Source organism: Ursus americanus, chromosome 4 (assembly GCF_024610735.1).
Source record: "Ursus americanus isolate L20-20 chromosome 4, mUrsAme1.1.p, whole genome shotgun sequence".
Lineage (NCBI taxonomy): Eukaryota > Metazoa > Chordata > Mammalia > Carnivora > Ursidae > Ursus > Ursus americanus.
In genome coordinates, this window is record NC_142130.1 from 49,576,966 (window position 1) to 49,590,408 (window position 13,443).

A 13,443-nucleotide genomic window follows, 5' to 3' on the forward strand; every position below is an offset into this window, starting at 1 on the left:
GTTCTTTGTAGATTGCAGATGTAGTTTTAAGATCAATATTTATATTGTGGAAAATGAAGAAATAGTAGTTTGATAAATTTCTTAACCTTTCTATGAAAGAAATTATTGTGGTTCCTATGAAAATGTTTTATTTTTGTCTCTTTTTTAGGTCAGACTGTGCCAAAATCCCAAGCTTCAGTTGAAAAATAGCCCACCCTATATACTTGATATTTTACCTGATACATATCAGCATTTGCGACTTATATTGAGTAAATATGACGACAACCAGAAACTTGCCCAACTCAGTGAGAATGAATATTTTAAAATCTACATCGATAGTTTAATGAAAAAGTCAAAGCGGGCAATAAGACTCTTTAAAGAGGGCAAGGAGAGGATGTATGAAGAACAGTCACAGGACAGGTAAGAATGCTTCAGCTTTTATTGTTTTTGCTTCACTGAATAAATGTCACCATGTATTTTTTTCAGAAGAAATTTTGCATTTGTATAATTGCTTTTCTCATTACTTAAACCTTGTAGTTTTACTTAAATTTCTTCGTGATAATAGCTACTTCATGAGACCCTGGGTTTTTTTAGACTTTAGTTTTTAGAGGAGTTTTAGATTTACAGAAAACTTACTCCAAAGTACAGAGTTCCCATCTACCCTCCTGTTATTAATATCTTGCATAGTATAATACATTGGTAAACCAATATTGATATAGTATTATTAACTAAAGCTCAGAATTTGTATTAGGATTCACTCTGTGTTGCACAGTTCTGAGGGCTTTTACAAATATGTAATGTCATGTATATACCATTGTAGTGTCATATAGAGTAATTCCACTCTCCTAGAAATACCCTGCGCTCTGCCTATTCATTGCCCCTCGACTCCCCCACCCCACCCCTCCTGAGTCCTTGGCAACCACTTATCATTTTACTCTCTTTATAGTTTTTCCTTCTTTAGAGTGTCATACAGTTGAAATCATGTAATATGTAACTTTTTCAGACTGCCTTCTTTCCCTTAACAATATGTGTTTAAGGTTCCTCTTGTCTTTTTGTAGCTTGGTAGCTCATTTCTTTTTCTCACTGAATAACACTCCGTTGCATGGATGTACCGCGGTTTGTTGATCCATTCATCTATTGAAGGATATCGTGGTTGCTTCCAATTTTTGGCAGTTATGTATAAAGCTGCTATAAATATTCGTATGCAGGTTTTTATGTGCACGTAAGCTTCCAGTTCATTTGAGTAATGACCTAGGAACATGATTCCTGGGTCTTATGGTGAGCCTATGTTTAGCTTTGTAAGAAACTCCCTACTGTTTTCCAAACTGGCTATACCGTTTTTGCATTCTCACCAGCAAGGAATGAGAATTCCTGTTGCTCTCCGTGCACCAGTATTTAGTATTGGAGGGAGTGTCTTTAACACGCAGTCTTGACTGGATATGTGCATGTCATAGATGTGGGTGGGAGATGATGCTTGATTCTCATGGTTTGACTATTAAGTGAGAAACTGAACAGGGGTGGCAAAGACTGAAGGGATGTCAACTGAATCTTCACTTGACAGCCAGGATTCCAGACCTAGAGACACCCCTTTAAAGTTTGTCGTCTGCTATTACAATGTTACATCTCATGATCTATCTTAAATCAAATGAAGAAAAGTAGTTTTCCATTTCTGGGATATTTTAAATACATCTAGAATATTCACTAATAGTGATAGTATATTTAGATTTCCACATTTGAAAACAAATATTAATTAAAATATATAATATCTTAATATAGGTAAGTTGGATTTTAGTTTAAGACACTTAATCTTTCTGGATTTTAGTTTCTTTACATATAGGAAAACCTCCAAGAAACCTCTAATGTTTCTTTCAGGTCAGAAAAGCTAGCCTCATGTAGTCTGATAAAACACAGGGTTATATAATAGCAAATTCAGTTATCTGTGTGTAGATGCTGAGCTTGTCTGTAAATAACCGCCAAACCAATACCCAGAATGAGTAAAATCATCAGAATCAAGCATGGAAAAGCCTTCTGCCAAAATGTAAAATGGCATAAATGTTTACTTATTTATAATTTGTTTTCTAAATTAGTGATAAACTAACATAATCATGAATGTCTACCCAATTATAAGTCTAGGCTTATCACTTAATATACTTGGATCACAGAGTGCACTTCTTGAAGGTGGGGAATCTTTCACTTGCCTTTTAGTGTTCAAGCTCCAAGGCTCTCCAGGACTGCCACGAGGAATGGGAATCACCATGTGGTATCAGAAGCAGAGTAGGGAAATATCATAGTGATTATTTCTTCTTACGGTTTTTTCAAGAATGACCAAGGTTACGGGGAGGCCAGCTGTTTATGTTTACAGAAACTGTATTTTACTTTGTAGTTCTACCAGTGATTTAATAAAATCAAGTTGTTTTATAACTGTATTTATACTTCTTATTCAGACTTAGTAGCCCTGAAATTCTTCATGAACCAGCAAAGAAATCCATTTAATTTCACTGATTAGGATATCAGGTTAGTGAGAAGGCATTTAGTTTCTCAGTCTAGGAATTTGAGCAGATACACTGTTTTCATTGGATGTAGTCATTTGCGATGTGGTAAACTTGTACCCCGCTTTTATGACTTCTTTAGAAACCTGAAACATTTAATAACCCAGTGGATGTAATTACCATTTCATTTATAAATTTTGATATTTTTGGCTTTTTATGTGGGAGCATATCATGGGGGAATCTCTATAAATGTTGGTTGCTTGTGGTAGATTTCCACAGATGATGATAGGTTGCATAATGCTGACTGATCACGTTGAGGTGACTCTATAAATTCTGTGTTTTAAGTGTCCAAGTAAATTTTGTCCCTCTCTTAAATTCAGCCCCAAGACAAAGTTTATTAGTTTCTATGCTGGTATCGCGTATTCTGATAGTGTTCTGTGACCAGCTGTTTTTATGCAGAACTTACATTTGATACATTTAATCAGAGTTCATAATAATGGACCATTCTTGCTATACCATAACAAGGACATATATTTTGATTTATGTTTCTTTTGGTGGTAACATGTTTTTACACATTCACTTCTGGGTTTCCTTCGGATTTTAAATGAAAGCTGAGGCCAAAGTGTGCCGTTGTACATGGAACTCTGGGACGTTTTGCTCTATAGAAATTAATAGCAACTTCTTAGAATGAATGTTCTTAGGTAGGCAACAAAGTATTCAGTTTGGTAGAATGAACCTTATCGAACATGGATGATGCACTGATTACTGGGAATATTATAAATTCTCTGAAAAATCTTTGCTTCTGCAAATAATGTCAATAGGGATGTTGGTATTATGAAGCTAAAAACTGAAGGGAGCAGTAATAGGAGAAATAGTGATTTGGAGCCCACTGACTATACCAGCATTGCCCCGAGTGATTATGCACTCTATTGAAGAAAATTGTGCTGGGTGAGTTTATGAATCAAAGAATTTATTTTAATGTCCCTGCTGTGTCAAAAATAAAGTTCTTTGTGGATTTGTTTTAAATGTAAGGGCAAATGGGAAAAATTCAGGTATCAACTTTGAATAAGCTCAGTTTTAATTGATTGCTGAAATAGGAGTAGCCTGAATTTTTAAAAAAATATTTTATTTATTTATTTGAGAGAGAGAAAGAGAGAGACCACACGACCAGGGGGGAGAGGGAGAAGCAGGCTCCCCACTGAGCAAGGAGCCCGATGCAGGGCTCCCTCCCAGGACCCCGGGATCATGACCTGAGCCGAAGGCAGACGCTCAACTGACTGAGCCACCCAGGCACCCCTGTATACTGAATTTTTAAAGCAATTCCATATAAATGTGACAAATATCATAGGTAGAAGAATAAATGAAGAAATATAGCTAATGGCATGCAATGTGTTTTGTGTATATAAGTGAGAGGTAGAAATATAGACGAATTTATTTGCTAGTGAAATAGATATTACAGGCATCGTGAAAGCCTCTTCGAGAATGGATGGAATGATTTCTGGTGAGAGGCATGCTGGACTTTTACAGTAAACCTCTTCTTCAGGATCACTTCTCCCAAGTTTTTCTTTCTTTTCTTTTTTTTTTTTTTCTCTTTTCCTGCCTACAAACAATTGAACCTCACACTGAGTTAGTATGTCTCCAGCTGAATGTCTAAACCATTCTGAGCTGCTATTTTTGGGAAGAGTAATTCAGTGATTTCTGGCATACAGAAAGTTTTCGTGTGTGTGTGGGGCGGGGTGGAGGTTGGGGATCGTGTAGAGAAGGGAGAATTTGTAGTTTCAAGCACAGAGGAGAGGTGGAACTTTTTATCATCTGGCTTAAATTTTTAGTGGCAAAACTCAAAATGAGTGTGAAGGTAGTTATAGCTACAAATGTAGAATTGACAGGAGGGCCATTTCTTCAGAGATTCAACTGGTAGTTTCATCAGTTGGCCTTTTCAGTAGTGAAATTTACTCTTTCCTGTCAAAAGTTATGTGTTAATCACATGCTCGGCAAGGCTAGGTTTTGGACACTGTTTAAGAACACCCAGAGGGGATGGCCTAAGAGTACTCACATTTTCCATATTTCAGAGCTGCTTCAGTGAACCAGAGTGCAACAACCCATCTTCCCCTCCCACACTCTGGTTTACAACCACTGAAACAAAACCAAAAGTCAACTGAGGTGGAAAAATAACTCTATGTTTGATGACCTATCAGTGAAGAAATAAAGGCTTTTAAAAAATTCAAGCCAGAGAGTAATACATAAATGCTGTCATCTTATTAATGTCATTTGAAAGCCGCTGGACCATTCCTTACTCACATGAATTGTAGAAAATCATAGTGTGCAAAGCTTGTATAATAATATGCATTCCAAGTAAGATCTTTTTTAAAAAAGTATTTCAACATAGAAAAATTAGTCCTGGAAGATGCTAGCCTTTATTTAAAATCCTTCAGGAGTATCAGGCAAAAATCTTTCTCTCCACTGACCATTTGATTGAACAAAGAAAAATTTATTACCTTCTGTATTAATGAAGTGTTTTCCCTCTACAGGACTACAAATCACTATACTCACTGTTTATTCCTGTGCTGTAACTTATGAGATAGTGTACCAAGAACATTTTGGAACTGATACTTTAAAGATACATGGTTAGGTTAAAAGTGGGATCACAAAATATCAGCAACAGGGGCGCCTGGGTGGCTCAGTCATTAAGCGTCTGCCTTCGGCTCAGGGCCTGATCCCAGGGTCCTGGGATCGAGCCCTATAACAGGCTCCCTGCTCCGCTGGGAGCCTGCTTCTTCTCCCACTTCCCCTGCTTGTGCTCCCTCTCTCCCTGGCTGTTCTCTCTCTCTCTCTGTCAAATAAATAAATAAATAAAATCTTAAAAAAAAAATCAGCAACAACAATAACAGGAACAACAAAAACACAAAGTTGCAAACAAACCTACTTAGCTTTCTTCAGACCCCTGTATGCCAACATGGCTTTGGCCAAATAATAATGTATCAATTTAGATGTTTAAATTTGTATAAATACAAATGTAGTTGATTGCGTTGGTCATGGAAGTAGTAATAAAATTCCTCCTGGGTTTTCAGTTTAACTGTGTGAAGAGATCTACCTGTATGCACAATTTGGGCTTTATGTAATAGTTTTCATTATTACTAGAATTCGCAGGTTAATGGCCTTGTCTAAAATGCCACATTAAGTTCTACATTTTCTCATAGGCAGCTCTGTACATTGCGAGAAGGAAATGAGGAAAAGAGTGCTTTTGAATGTCTGATGCCATTTCTGCTCCAAGTGTTCTTTGTAACCTTGGTTGGTTTCCTGACTCCAATCTGTATTTTTTTAGTCTTTAAATTATTTTCTGGATGGCCACAATATTTTTTGGTTCAGACATTTCAACATCATAAAACAAAGATACAGTTTGTTTCAAACTAAAGGCTACTGTTGCTGTATCAGTCTGTTAAATAATTTTTTAAATCCAGTAGTAGTTTCTAGTAAGAATACTGTTTTTGTTATTAGAGTAATCATTTTCAGGAGAATTAGTCTTAGGGAAGTTATGTCTTTCTTTTATAAATAATTTGTACAGTATTGAATGTATTTTATGTATTTTATGATATATCTATTATTTAATGATGCATAAGAGGGAATGGTTTATACTCCTTTAAGAAATAATCTGACATTAAGAAAATTAACCTAGGCTTTCTGTTTCTCTCTCTCCTTTTGTTTTTGTTTATTAGTGGTGGAAATTGTAGTGCTTTTGCATTTCATGAGGACAAGGGACAAGTTGCAAGTAGAAAAATAGGATTTCTAAAAAAATTTTTTTTGAACACAAGTACTTTAGTATAAACATTCAGTTTTCATTTATTTTTTTCAATTTGCATTCTGAGCATGTTTTTTCTTTTCGATGGAAGACTAGAAGAACTAAAAGATTAATTTTTGATATTTTAAAATAGTGTGTAACTTGGATTGAGAGGGCAAATAGTAGTCAACCCTTTTGAGTAGCAGTGTCTGCCAGGTAGGAAATGGAATTTTCTTTAGAAAACTTGAACATCTTCCTGAGACTGACTTATCATAAATGAATAGAAAGTTTATTTAGTCTTGATATAAATGCTTTCATTCATATTTTTTAAGCATCTGAGAGATATGAATATACTTTTCTAAAGTTTGGAATTGAAGGGGCTTATTAACACACTGTGAAAGGAGAGACCACAAGAAAGTTATTTAGACAAATGTTTTCAAACTTAAACAAAGGGAGTCTGTTAGAGTGGGCAGGTGAGAGCTTGAAGAATCTTTGACTGTTAAGGACTTTATGACTACATCTGTGCTGCTTTTGCTAAGTAGATACAAAGTAATTTTCTTACTGATTTTCATGTAAGTGAAAAGTGAATGGGGTTTTGCCAACAATTTCTTCTTTGGAGTACATTTTTAAAATCCAAAGAAGTTATTAAGATATAATTTAAAACTAAATTCATTTTTAAAAAATTTTAAATAAAATGTTTACATTTAATTAATTTAATTTAATTAATTTATTTTATTTACTTTTTCCCCCCAGCCCTATGTTGATAATCAGGCAGCCTCTAAATAACTCCTGATTTATTAGCTTTTAAAAATTTTATTGCAATTTATTTGAATTTCTTCCAAGTCAAATTATATATTATACACATATGATATTTTGATTTTATAATTGGAGAATTTTTTCTGCTTCCAGTTTAGAGTTTATTAAATGTTTACAAATTCCTGAGAGCAGTAAGCATAGTATTATAAGACAGTAAACCAGCTCACAAGACTCAAGTGAACTTGGCTTTATGGTTGAATACCTTTTATGTTTTTCAGTCTTAAGGCAGCTTATTAAAATTGATGATTTCCTTTCAGTAAATATCTGGTGACATTCAAATTTGATAATTAAAATCCAGAAGCACTCAAGAAAGAATGCCTGTTTTTAGTTTCATAATAACAATACTCCCAACAAAGAAGGTTGGTGAATGATGTCTTTCAAGCAGCAGATTTGTTATTTAGTTAAAGACAGCTCCTTTGGCAGTTTCTTAAAAAACTAAATTGAAGTCTGTTTATAAAACAGACAAGCTGCAGTAATAATCATATAGCCTGAGGAATGCTTGGAAATCTAGCCCAATAAGCGCCCCCCCACCTTTTTTTTTCTCCCAGTGATTTAACAAAGTGGAGTTTCCAGGAATCCAAACAGATTAGCATCCAGCCCTAATTGGATAGGTCATAAAATAGTACTCATGTCTGACTATTTTGAAATAAAGTGCTTCAGAAATGTTCAGTTTTCTAAATCCATTTTTAATATTAATCTTTTGTCTCTTTAAGCTATTAGAACATGAGTTCTTGTTTGAATTTGCATTTATACATTAATTTATAGATGTGCTGATTATAGCAGGATACACATATGAGGGAATTACAGAAAGCACTCACTTATAGATTCAGATAATAGAGAGATTGAGGCTGCTTGGTTTGGTAGGATCATTGAAGAAAAAATAATTCGGATTTATTATTGGACTGTATTACTTTGAACATCTGATCATATGATCATGTAATCCTATGTAATCAAACATATGTAAGTGTATTAGTTTCCTAGGGGTGCCATGAGAAAATATAAGCCGAGCGGCTAGAACAACAGTTTATGTTATTTAAGTTGATTCTCTCACACTAATGGAGCTTCGAAGTCTGAAATTGAGGTGTCAGCAGGGCTGTGCTCCTTCCAGCTCTAGGGCAGATGCTTCCAGGACCTTTTCAGTTTCAGTGGCTCCAGGCTTTCCTTGCCTTCTAGCAGCACAACTTTAATCTTTGCTGCAGTCATCACAGGGTGTTCCCGTCCCTCTGCATGTGTCCCCATTTTGCTCTTCTTACAAGGATGCCAGTCAGACTGGATCAGGGCCCAGCCTAATGACCCCATCTTAACTTTATTACATCTACAAAGATCTTTTTTCCAAGTAAGGTCACATTTAAGGTAGGGTTGAGGTTAAGATTTCAATGTATTTTTATTTGTTTTTGAAAGAGACAGAGCGCGAGTGCGCCGGTGGGGATGGGGGGGGCATGGAGGGGCAGAGGAAGAGGGTGAGAGAATCTCAAGCAGATTCCACATCAGGAATCTCACACCCAGCGTGAGCCTAATGCTGGCTTGATCTCACAGCCCCGAGATCATGACCTGAGCCGAATTCAGGAGTCAGGAGCTTAACCAATTGAGCTACCCGGGCACCCAAGATTTCAATATATCTTTTTAAGGGACACAATTCAAGCCATAACAGTGACCAAATAATGGTAGTATAGAATTTATACTCAGGAGAAGAAAATGGAAACTCATTAGAGTCTATGTCATGAGAAGTATGGAAGACTTTTCTCCATTGAAGATAATGCCAAACAAAATTACTTAAAACATTTTTTTGAAAGACTTGTAGATCAAATAGTTTTTGTAGTTTTTTTTTCAGATTTATAATAAAAAGCATGGTGAATTAATTTCTTGATTAATTTTTATGCATCTATTAAAAACATGGTGTGACTTACACTTTCATCAATATTTTTATATATATCAACATAAATGAATTTATAAGTACCTTGTTACAACAAATGTTCTTACTGATTTCAATGTTATCTGTCCCTTTTTAGAAATTATTACTATAAATTTGTATATTTAATTAAAGGTTGTAATATTAATAGCCCTGATTATCACTTGATTAAGAATCCTTGTTTTACTCTTTTATTTTGTGATAAAAACTCTGGAGGATTAATTAAAATAGTTCGTTATGACTTACATCATCATTGTTAAATCTGTTTACAAAGTTTCCTGTATTGCAAATTAAAAAAAAAAAAAGAGGTGCAAAGTGTCCTCCATGTTGGCATAGAGAAGGCTACACCCCCACATCCACTTTAATATGAAGATACAAAGTATTGTAGGTATGGATTTCAAATTAAGTTTTTAGGGAATCAATTCAAGGGTCTTAGTTTAAACAAGAGTAAATAATTGTTTCTACAAATGGCATGTTGAATAGTTTAGACTGGGGTCAGCAAACTGTATGGAGCTAGATAGTAAATATGTTAGATTTTGCCACATGGTCTCTGGCAACTACTCAGCTGTGCCTTTATGGTAGGAAAGCAGACATAGACCATACATAAATGGATTGGTTTGGCTGTGTTCTAATAAAACTTTATTTACAGAAGCATGTGGTAGACTCAATTGGCTGTGGGCTATAGTTTGCCAACTCTTGGCTTAAAGTATTAATCTCATTTTTGGACAGTAAAATTTTGAAAATGTCTTATCAACATGACCAAGTATGTAAGTTGCATGAATTAAGAATGTGTTTGGCTAAAGGTAACAATACCTGACCGGTAGTAGTTTATGAGGATAGGGATATATATTTCTCAACAATGCTGTCAGAAACCCAAGCTTTTTCTGGCTTTCTAATCTCCTTAGTTGGGTTTGTCCTCCTTCTAGCCACTTCATGGTTGTAAAATTTCTGCTGTGGTATTGTCTTTGTTAAGGCTACTAGACAGGAAACAAGGGCAGGGCAGCACCACATATGTCTGTCCTCTTTTTATCGTAGATCAAAAAGCTGCCTGGAAGCTTTTTACCTGATTTGCTCCTTCAAGCAGATTTCTCTGAAGCCTTTTTAGTCCACCGAGTCTCCCTTGCTACAAAGGTGGCTGGTCTATTGATAATTTTAAATTTCAGCATTCATTCATATTAATGAAAGACAAGGGAGAAAAGGATTGGGAAAGGGTATTCAGTCAGTCTACAGTATATGCCCAAATAGATAACCCAGCATGTGTGGACACAATTAATTTAGACATATTTTATGGTGTAACTTGACTTTAGGACTTATTTCTTTAAAAGTATTTTGTCAAGAACTAATTTTGAAGGTAATCAGCCACACTTCATAAATGCTGACAAAAGACATAAGAATGGTTGGAGAAAAATGACTGTTTATTAGTCGTAGTAATAGCATTAAGCAGAATATCATCATTTGTGCAGGTCCCTGAGTCCCAGTTCCCACAGGGGGATATAAAGGACAGGTGAGACTTGCCTATCCAGTGGGTTGCATTAGGAAAGAACCCTGAGCTTAAGGAACCTGCATCTTTTACAATGGGAGGTAAACTGGCCTAACCTTTGCCCTGGAAAGAGACACTGGATAGTAAATCTTGTTTTTGTTCCAGAAGGAGACATTGTTGCTATCATCCAAGGCTGTTTGCTATATAAATGTTTCTGAAAGGATAATCCCAAATAAAGGGTGTCAGTATCTGTGATCCATATACATGCAGACATGTGAGAGACCCATGGAGAATTTTATCCCAAAAATATATGTTCATTTCTTTCCTAGAAACCATAATTCTGTTTTAAGTTATGAAATTTGATTCTCACTTAAGAATAAGATATTACGGTAATATTTCAGATTGTTAGTAAGACCAAAATCTTGGGTTCTGCCATATGTAATAAGTTGTATGTTATGAAATATCAAATATTTTAAGAATCTCATATATATGAAATAATTGTGACATCTGGGGCAATAGTGAAAACTTTTTAGAGTAAACTTTTTCTATTCTCATTGGCTTTATAGGAAAACAGTATTTAAAAATAAAACAAGGAACAAATTTACTAAGTTTCATCTCAAACTTATTATCCAAAAAAGAGAAAACAATGTTTTCTTTTTTCATTGAGTAGTACCTCTTTTAAACTTTGACTACTGTAAACTTAAGTTTAGACACAAATAATTGAAAGCAAATACTTTGTTTCAGTGGTAAGGATGATTAAAATTATCTTTTATAAGAAATGTATTATTTATCTTTGTCATCAATGACTACAGTTCAGAGATGAGTAGTTAGTATTCCAATTCCCTTTTTTATCTGGAGAAGCTAACTTGATTGGAAGTTACATGACTTGACAAGAATTGTATATATTTACATGTGATGTATTTCTTTTCTTTTTTTTTTTTTTAACGTGTGATGTATTTCTAAATGATATCTCATTACCAAGTTGGCATGTGTGAGCCTGCAGCTGTTGGCATCTGAAGGGTATCAGCATTGCAAACCTTTTCACCTTTGTTTCAGGAGAACTCATTTGAACAATTAGCACATTTTATACTTGTGAAAATGAGGTGTTTTCTCATCTTCATTAAGCCAGTATTAATCCTGTATGTCAAATGGTCAGTAAATATGAATTTTATTTTAATAAGACAGTTTATATTTGTTAGTTAAATTCAGGACTGTTTATTTAAAGCTTCATTTCGCATGCCTTTTTGTGTGTGTGTAAGTGTGTGTGTGTGTGAGAGAGAGAGAGAGAGAGAGAGGGAGAGAAATGTTGCTTGAGAGAAGACTGCTACCTGTAACTTTTTATGCTTTTAATTTTTCTAGATGAGCAAAGTATTTTTTTTTCCTTTAGGGAAATTGGAAAGTTTACCTGAATTTTTTTTTCTGAAAATAAATTGTTAACTCATTTTACAGATGCTGCAAACACTTCAGTTATGTTTGTATAAAGCAACTGAAGTTTGAAGTTGGTAATTTATCATATTACTTTTTTCCACTTTATCAGTATTTGGTAAACCACAGCCTGTGGGCCAAATCTAGTCCTCTTTTCTTTCTGTAAATAAGATTTCAGGAGCACGTGGACATGTCCATTCTGTGGCTACAATGGCAGAAGTGGGTAGCTGCCACAGAGAATATATGGTCCACAGAGCTGAAAAAATGTACTATCTGGGCCTTCACTGAGAAAGTTTACCAACCCCTGCATGACTGATATAATCGTTTACGGCAGTCTTAGAAACTTGGCATTTTCTAAAGGAAACATTTTCTTTACTCTTTCTTTTCTTCCCCTCTTTTCTGCCCATGATGCTTTATGAACTAATGGCAGGTAGTACGCGACTGACGGCTGCAATTATTAGAGATCTCCATCGCCTATTTTGTGTTAGGATTCTGATGTGTATAGTTTTAAAGTGCATAAAACTTAACTTTCCTTAGTTTTTTTTTTTTTTTTAACACAAAATATGTCACTAATGTGTTTGGCAGTCATCTATCTAGTGGTTTCCCTACGGAGTCCTCAGACCAGGCAATGCATTCTAATCTTCTAATGATAAAGTGCAGATCCTTGACTTCGTACCTTACCTCTGTCCTTACTGGGTGGCATCTGAGTATCCACATTTTTAAAAGTGCCTTAGCTGTTTCTGATGTTGTGCTTGTTGTCAGAGTCTCCCTGAGTGGAACCATCTCACCTTCAGTGTGCGGTTACCAGCGACTCCTGAGAGGCAGGGGGACGAGGATCCTGGGTCTGACCGAGCTCTTTGCACTTGACTACACTTCCTTTATCACCACTGCAGGTCTCCACTCCCAGTTGTACGTCATTTTAAAGGATCCCCAGGAAGGATAAGTTCAGTAACGTCTTTGAAGAAATTTTGTTGGAAAAGAAGGATTGAAATTATCTTTTTACATTCTTTCAGATTGGCCAGCTCACTACCCTGAGAATTTACCTTGGCACGCCAACTTTGTATCCAACCATTTTCCCCCTCACCCTCCATTTTTGCAGATCCTTTCTTATTATTAATATAGCTAAAACCCCCACTTAGTCTCCACCCTCATGAGCTTTTTCTGATTACTTTTGCCAAAATGTCTCTTCTCCCATGGACTATAGTATTTATCAAGGCCTTTCATGTAGCACTTAAATGTATACTGTCAAATACTGCTATCTTTTATGAAAAGGACAGATCATTTTGAATATTTCATTATCTAATCTTTAAGGCAAAACTACTTTCTTCTCCTTCTGTAATCTTTCACAGTATCCAGTATTGCATTGTTGGCAAACACTCAAAAAAATACACACACACACACACACACACATATAATTTTTTAGAAGATTTATTTATTTTACAGAGCGAGAGAATGTGAGTAGGGGGAGGGGCAGAGGGAGGGAGAGAGAGAATCTCAAACTCTGACATGGGGCTTGATCCCAGGACCTTGAGATCATGAGCTGAGCCAAAATTAACGGTCGGACACTCAA

General features: G+C 35.4%; 1 protein-coding gene across 7 annotated transcripts in view; it reads left to right on the forward strand.

Moving 5' to 3' along the window:
* The window catches only part of CBLB (Cbl proto-oncogene B), a 218,850-nt gene that overhangs the window by 14,260 nt on the left and 191,147 nt on the right, over nt 1-13,443 (forward strand). For all 7 annotated transcript variants that reach the window (XR_015724219.1, XM_045785283.2, XM_045785279.2 and 4 more), the window contains exon 3: nt 149-399. Coding sequence is in view for 6 of the 7 variants with exons in the window: in XM_045785283.2 (XP_045641239.1) it covers nt 149-399 (251 nt within the window). In the remaining variant the exon portion in view is untranslated. The remainder of the gene's footprint in view (nt 1-148; nt 400-13,443) is intronic.